Below are 8,233 nucleotides of genomic sequence, written 5' to 3'. Positions count from 1 at the left end.
CCTTTTGAAGATCTAGCTTCATCAACATTCTGGGTGAACAATTTTTCCTCTTGTATAACCTGATGAGGTCCTGGCATATAAGTATATTTCCCACAATATCTCTCCCCTTAACAAAGGCACTCTGGGAAGGGTTGACAATATCTGGGAGCACTCTACTCAGCCTGTTGCAAATCACCTTGGAAACACACTTGTAGATAGTATTACAGCATGCTATAGGGCGAAACTGTAATACTGACTCAGGGATCTCTACTTTAGGCACAAGAGTGAGTATAGTATTATTACACTGCCTAAGTAACTGTCCTTGACCTGAACACATTCTGAACAGCTGCTATAACCTCCTGCCCCACAATAGGCCAACAATCTTTGAAAAACTGACTGCTGTAGCCATCTGGACCAGGGGCCTTAGTCCCTGGAATGGAGAAAATAGCTCCTCTAATCTCCTCCCCAGTAACAAACTATTGATACCTATTGATACCTATTAAAATCTCATATGTATTCAATTTGTCCAATATAATTTTTTTCATTCTCAGACTATAAAAACTTATCTCTTAGTAGTTTTTTTAAAGTTGTGTTTTTAATATATACAATGACTCTTCCAAATATTTTTTTTAATGGATTTAATAGTCTAAGTTTTATAACTTTATCAAAATATTTTTTTACGTAAATGTAAAACATTGTGAGACACTCACTTTAATCATCTCTGCATATCAAAATAAATATTTCAATAAATATAATGAAAATTATACTCAATTGAAAACATTTTTCACAGTGAACGTAATTATTTACATTTTAGAATTTTTATCAAAATAACTTTTTAGTAAATTTAGAATCAAATCACCGTAATTATTTAATAAAATTTTATAATAAAATTTATTAAACTATAATTAATGCTTTGCTGAGATTTATACAGCATTTATTATGTTTGTATTTAATTTCAGTTGTAATTAATACGTGTATTTAAGGGTTGGTTGACATGTGGCGCATCCACAACGTTTATATATATATATATATATATATATATATATATATATATATATATATATATATATATATATATATATATATATATATATATATATATATATATATATATAGGATTAGGATCATATGAGTATAAATCATATATTTAGGGATTGAGGATCAATCTAAGCCATTTAAAGTAATAGATCCTACGTCTTATATTTAATACATAGAATTAAGGGTAGTTTGGTAATTTCGTTTCTTTGTATATATACCCCCTGCTTCCCTAATTTTACTAAGCTTTTTCAGTTGCCTAATTTTAATCATCAATTTCTTTCTCTCTCTAAATTCATCTTCCTCGACCTAGCTTTATCCATGGATTCCTTCTTTCTGCTGCTTATTTCTTGCGTGATTTGTTGATTACTATTTCTTATCAAGGATTACACTTGTTTTCAATCTAAATCGCTATGTTAGGTACATCTTCTTTCTGTTGTTGCTGATTTTTCCTTGATTTGTTAATTTCCAGCTTTATTTTGCTGTTATTGTTGTTTTTTTCCACATATTCGCTACGTTTATTATGAATTCAAGTTTAGATTTACAATTTTCAGCTTTATTTTTATGTAATTGTTGTTTTTGTTACACATATTTGAATTACTCTTCGTCTTCCTGCTTTGTTTCGATTTTATGTCTACCTTCGTCATATGCAGCTTTATTTTTATTTACTTGTTGTTTTTCCTACATATATTTGCAATTGCTAGTGTTGTTACTTCGTTCTTCTGAATTTGTCTCTATTTTTAATTTTCTTACGGTTTTATTGGTGTACTGAATGAAATTTCAAGTTTCATACTGTTTTTGCTACCTATATTTTTAATTTTCTCTTGATTTTTCCGTCATTGTAACTTATTGTTTACTTTACATCTGTTATCAGCTGTTGTAATGCATTCTCGTACTATATTCGTTTGCAGACCTTGAAACTGCTTTCACAATATTACAATAATAACAGTTGTCCAATATAATATCACACCATATTCAATACAATATCACAACTATTACAATACCAAATTTTGTCATTAGTCTTGTCCCCCCTACTGTTTGCTTAATACCTGTTATGTTTTTAATTGCTTCTTATATTGCATTCTTTTTCAGATGCTGATAGTTGTGTACCTTCTTCTGGATTCATCTCTCACGATACTAGTGTGTCTCAAATTACTTCTATTCCACGCATTGAAAGTCCTTCCCCACCTACGTCTAATGATAATCATTTTGCTGAAATTACTTCTACTCCCCGCATTGAACAACCTCCTGTTTCTTATCATGAACATCAACTGTTTTTGGAATCCACACCTGGTGGTACTGAATTGTGGTCAAGAAATGTCGCAATTCAGTCTAAACCTCAACTTGGTCAGATTTTTGCAAAATTGAAAGACGCTATCAGTTTTTATAATGTCTATGCAGAAGCATGTGGTTTTGAACCTAGGAAGTCCTCTAAAAAAAATGCTGATGGTGCCATCTTTTATAAACTTGTTGTCTGTAATCATGAAGGATTTATAGATGGTAAGAAAAGGAAAGCTATTGTTCATGATAGTGTAGTGGAGCAGCCACTTATAAAGCCGTTTGATATTAAGAACAATAAACTAACTAGGATTGGTTGTGATGCTATGATTGAATTTCGCCTTATCAAGGATGTTTATGTTGTAACTCAGTTTCGTGAATGGCATAATCATCGTCTTTGTTCCCTCACAAATCAAGAATTTCAAAGAAAAAATAGACACCTTCATCTTTTTCATAAGAAGGCAATTATTGATCATTCAAAAGTTAATTTAGGTCCTACATCGGCATATAGATATTCTAAGGAGCATGCAGATGGTTATGAGAATGTTGGTGCTCAATTGATTGATTTTAAGAACTTTGGAAGGGATATCAAATGTTTCATAGGAGATAAAGATGCTCAATTGTTTATCGATCATTTCGAGAACCTCCGTGAAACCAATCCAGGGTTCTACTTTGCTTATGAAGTGGATTCTTTTAAATGTTTGGTTTGTGTGTTTTGATGTGACGCACAGGCACGTCGAAATTACTCTTCCTTTGGTGATTTGGTCACTTTTGATCCAACTTATGGTACAAATAAATATTCTATGATTTTCACTCCTTTTACTGGGGTAGACCACCACAAAAGATCTGTGACTTTTGCTGCTGCATTGTTGTTTCATGAGGATGACGATTCATTTAAGTGAGTTTTTGAGAAGTTCTTAGACGCTATGGGTCAGCGAGAGCCGCAATGTATAATCACTGACCAATGTCCAGGAATAAAGAAGGTTGTACCCAAAGTTTTCAAGAAGGCTAAGCATAGATATTGCATGTGACATATTATGCAAAAGGTCCCTGACAAAATTGGAATTACAATATCCAAGGAGACTGATTTTGTGAGTCGTTTGAATTCTGTTGTTTGGGACTCTGACTTGGAACCTGTAGAATTTGAACGGAAGTGGTCTGACTTAATTGCTGAACATAACTTGCAAGCAAATTCATGGTTGTCATACATGGATAAAAAAAGAAGGAGATGGATCTCGGCTTATTATTGTGATATTCCTATGGGATGTCTTCTCCGAACAACTCAACGATCGGAGAGCCAGAATAGCTTTTTCAAGCGTTTTGAAAATATACATGGTACACTTGTTGAGTTTTGGATGCGTTTTCAAAGCGCCATGGATCAACAACGCCATACTCAAAAGCAACATGATCGAGACAGTGATTATACTTTACCCCAATTAGCTACGTCTCTACACTTGGAAGCTCATGCGTCCAAGGTTTATACCCATGCTATTTTCAAAGATTTTCAACAAGAGGCTGCTGCCTCCATGTGTTCTCTTAGTGTTGGTGGCTTCACACCACCTGTCGACGGTACAGAGGTCATTGTTGTTACTGACGCTAGAATGCAAGAAGACTTATCAAGTAGTGTTCAATTCTACAAGCACCGATGCAGAATGTTCTTGTAAGTTGTTTAATAGGAAGGGTATTATTTGCAGACACATTATTTGGGTTTTCTCTGGGAAACAAGTTAGGACTTTGCCTGATAAGTACATACTTATGCGCTGGACAAAGAATGCACAAAAGATCCCTCTATATGGTTCACATGGTGAGTTACTTGACGACTTTGATGCCACTGATGTAAGGAAGCTGGAGATGTGCAAATTATGGTCAGAGTTCTACTCAACTATCAGTTTGCTGAGAACTATGCCTAACAATCAGATCACTGATCTTGCTGACACATTGAAGCAATTTCGGGTCAAACTCAATCCACAAGCACAGTCAATGACAAAAGAGCAGGAGTTGGAAATGCTTCTTGGATGTAGTTCCTCAACTGAGGTGAGGATTCTACCGCCTCATCAGGCAAAGAACAAGGGTAGTGGGAAGAAAATGATATCGACAAAGCAACAATGCATTGCCAAAGCAGAGAAGCCAAAAAGGCTTTGCAAAAATTGCAAACAATTGGCTAACCATGATAAGCGTAACTGCCCTCATCCTTTTGTACCTGACATCGAGAATCAGGTATGCTACCTAAATAAATATATTCTATTACATTCTTTCTATAAGTAAGTGCCATACGATTTCTGTTTATGAGTTTAATTTTTGGAATTGTATATACTTTTGATATTGAGCGCTGACGACTACTCGATGTGCTGTTTATGATCTTAATTTCAAAAATCGTATCAACTGTGCTTGTTCATTTGCTGACAACTACTTGTTGTGTTGTTTTGCATTTTTCAGGGGAGTTCAGATGATGATTGACTGGTATACTGATTCATGTTCATCAAGGCCATCCAAAACATTATTTGTGTCGTTGTCTCTTGGTTGGAGGATTCTTTGTTGATGAAGCTCAATATATATAGGATATACATCTCATAGTTTCATTACTATTATAGCAATTACACTCCATACGTTAGGATTTACGTAGTGATATAAGTGTGATATTTCATAGTTAGACGTCTGATATTTCATAGTTAGACGGGTGATATTTCTTCCATAGTGCTTTAAAACAGTATTATCAGATGTCTGATATTTTACCGTACATGTCATAATATTGCATAGTTAGACGTGTGGTATTTCTTAAATAAAGATTCCAAAAAGTATTATCAGAAGTCTGATATTTTAATGTCCATGTTCTGAACTTGCAGATTAAAATGAATGTGGTGGAATATTGATGACGATGGGTTTTTTAATGTATATATTGTGATATTTCATAGTTAGAACTATGATATTGCATTTGAAGTATAATGTGATATCACATTATACCGAATACAATATCACACTTGTATCAAATAAACACCACACGTATCATAATAATTTCAGTATTCTTTACAGTATCACAGTCTGCTCAATACAATACCACGCAATATTCAATTCAAAATTTTACTTTTTGAGGAATAATTATTATTCTCGCAGTTTCTACAATATCACATGATATCGAATACAATATCATACATGTCTTAAATAAATATCACAAGTGGGAATAATTATTATCCTCACATTTTTTGGCCATACAATATCACAAGATAGCGAATACAATATCATACTTGTCTTAAATAAATACCACAAATGTCCCATTAATTACAGTATTCTTTACAATATCACAACGTATTCAATACAATACCACATAATTAGACGTGTCATGTGATACAATATTTACAGTATTCTTTACAATATCACAACGTATTCAATACAATACCACATAATTAGACGTGTCATGTGATACAATATCACAATGTATTCAATACAATACCACATAATTATTATCCTCGCAGTTTCTACAATATCACATGATATCGAATACAATATCATACATGTCTTAAATAAATATCACAAGTGGGAATAATTATTATCCTCACATTTTTTGGCCATACAATATCACAAGATAGAGAATACAATATCATACTTGTCTTAAATAAATACCACAAATGTCCCATTAATTACAGTATTCTTTACAATATCACAACGTATTCAATACAATACCACATAATTAGACGTGTCATGTGATACAATATTTACAGTATTCTTTACAATATCACAACGTATTCAATACAATACCACATAATTAGACGTGTCATGTGATACAATATCACAACGTATTCAATACAATACCACATAATTATTATCCTCATAGTTTTCTACAATATCACATGATATCGAATACAATACCATACATGTCTTAAATAAATATCACAAGTGGGAATAATTATTATCCTCACATTTTTTGGCCATACAATATCACAAGATAGCGAATACAATATCATACTTGTCTTAAATAAATACCACAACTGTCCCATTAATTACAGTATTCTTTACAATATCACAACGTATTCAATACAATACCACATAATTAGACGTGTCATGTGATACAATATTTCAACTTATTCAAAACAATATCAGCTGTTCTTCTATACAATATCACGGTTTCTAATAAAGAGATTTCTCAGTCAAGTGTGACTAATGTTTGTTTAATAAGAGGTACTATATCACATGTTTTTGCCTTTTCCAAATAATATGTCATTTTGAATGCTGTTAAAGTACCAATTTCACCTCATGTTCGATTTAAAGTTTAAATACCACGAATTACATAATACAATCTCACAATGCATTCATTCCAATATCACACCTGTAAGATAAACTAATTGCTCAACAAATAGATGCATGAACCCTTTAAAAATAGCACATTAACACTAATTTGATATATCTTCATTACAAAACCTTATCAAACGATCTAGATTGTACCATTTTTGTCTACCTATTACAAATCAAACTCCAAACCCATTTTCCTAAGTCAGATTACACACTTTCTATTTTACTACATTGCTGCCTCGTCCTCGACCTCTACCTCGACCTCTTGCTCTTGCATATTGTGCAACTGTTTTGATCCTCTGACCACCACTTGTGTTTTGCCCATTGACAATACCACTGCAATCCCAAATATGTGCACTGATTAATATATCTCCATAGTCAAATAAAACAAAAACGAATATCTTTACAAAGTAATGACATTATTATATCCGATTAGCCATTTTTTTTATTTTTTTTTATTTACCTTTTAGGAGAACTACGAAGAACATGCATTTCAGTATTCACCGGCTTTTGCACATCTTCACACTTGCCTCCTTTTACAGGTTTTTTGTTCATTGATGCATCTCTTTTCAGTTTCAGTTGAGGCCGGACTTCTTCCTTTATTGCTGTGAACTCTGCTACTCTTTGAATGAGTTGATCCCTAATTCCATTTATGTCAGCCAAGAGTAATGCTGCTGCCATTTCTGCCCAATAGAATCTGCGGCCAACCTTTCCATCAAGATCTGCTTCAAATACTTCTCCCTCATACCTTATCATGTGCAGCATTAGAAAAGTGCCGGATTCATTGTTCTTTAGTTCCGGTTTTTGCCATTTGAGGCTTACGTTAACAATGTTAAATCCTATTATTTCTTCAGCTTTCGGCCTTTTCTTTGCTTCCAGATAGTCACTCATGCATGAAGCCTGACACATTTCAAAAAAACCATCGGATGAGACCCACATATATTATCCAACAATTTCTCAGATTTCCATTATCAACTAAAGCATTCAACTTACCACAATATCTGCCAATTTGTAAACACTTGTATCTTCCCATTTATCATAGGATGTATTGTCTAGGACTTCAACCTTTGCTTTGTTAAAGTTTATACAAACACAAAAGTAATGGTCTTCAAATAGCATTGGTACGAAAACAATCTCAGCTGTCAAGTTGCATGTACCGTTGTTTGCGGTAATAAAAGTATCCCAAGTTTCAAAATTCCTCAATTTATGAGTTTCATCCTGACTTTCATCACCTCCTTGTTGATATAATGCGTGAACAGCATCCTGTTTGCAAAATAGTTGTTTATCAATAACAGCACATATTCATTGTAATAATATTAAATTTACAATATTTACAATCAAATATCTAAACTACTTGTAAATAATATTGCATACCATGTGGCGAAGTCCGAGAAACAGTAAAGTTGTTGTGCTGTGGTCCTTGTACTCAATGTCATTCAGTAGGTGTGCCCAACATTCAGTTATTTTGCTCGTGACATTCACGGTCTGTTGTATTGATAGTATATCTTCTCTGAGGAGTTTTGCTTCTTCACCGTAGACAGCAACACATTCACTACAAGCAATTGTATAGGATGAGCATTAGTTGAAATATTCTTTTTATATGCTACTAAATAAATGATGGACATCAGTTAAAATAGTTGAGGATATCATAATAGTT

At 33.2% G+C, this 8,233-nt stretch overlaps 2 protein-coding genes across 2 annotated transcripts; both read left to right on the top strand.

Moving 5' to 3' along the window:
• The first annotated feature begins 1,427 nt into the window (after positions 1-1,427).
• Positions 1,428-3,194, top strand: LOC141640763 (protein FAR1-RELATED SEQUENCE 5-like). Its single transcript, XM_074449444.1, has 3 exons — positions 1,428-1,434; positions 2,107-2,975; positions 3,024-3,194. Exons 1-3 carry the CDS (start codon positions 1,428-1,430, stop codon positions 3,192-3,194), a joined length of 1,047 nt encoding a protein of 348 aa, XP_074305545.1.
• A 135-nt stretch (positions 3,195-3,329) lies between these two features.
• LOC141640762 (protein FAR-RED IMPAIRED RESPONSE 1-like) lies at positions 3,330-4,749 on the top strand. Its single transcript, XM_074449443.1, has 3 exons — positions 3,330-3,952; positions 4,023-4,509; positions 4,729-4,749. The coding sequence occupies exons 1-3, from the start codon at positions 3,330-3,332 to the stop codon at positions 4,747-4,749; spliced, it is 1,131 nt and encodes a 376-aa protein (XP_074305544.1).
• The last annotated feature ends 3,484 nt before the right edge of the window (positions 4,750-8,233 follow it).

Source organism: Silene latifolia, chromosome 2 (assembly GCF_048544455.1).
Source record: "Silene latifolia isolate original U9 population chromosome 2, ASM4854445v1, whole genome shotgun sequence".
Taxonomy (NCBI): Eukaryota; Viridiplantae; Streptophyta; class Magnoliopsida; order Caryophyllales; family Caryophyllaceae; genus Silene; species Silene latifolia.
Note: the sequence above shows the minus strand (reverse complement) of the source record. Positions and strands in the feature narration are given on the sequence as shown.

Excerpts from the sequence above, each read along its gene's own strand:
- LOC141640763 (XM_074449444.1), top strand. Across the intron at positions 2,976-3,023 it reads GGTTCTACTTTGCTTATGAA|GCACGTCGAAATTACTCTTC; the intron begins GTGGATTCTTTT and ends TGTGACGCACAG.
- LOC141640762 (XM_074449443.1), top strand. The coding sequence starts at position 3,330 with ATGCAAAAGGTCCCTGACAAAATTGGAATTACAATATCCAAGGAGACT. Across the intron at positions 3,953-4,022 it reads CACCGATGCAGAATGTTCTT|GACTTTGCCTGATAAGTACA; the intron begins GTAAGTTGTTTA and ends GAAACAAGTTAG. Across the intron at positions 4,510-4,728 it reads TACCTGACATCGAGAATCAG|GGGAGTTCAGATGATGATTG; the intron begins GTATGCTACCTA and ends TGCATTTTTCAG.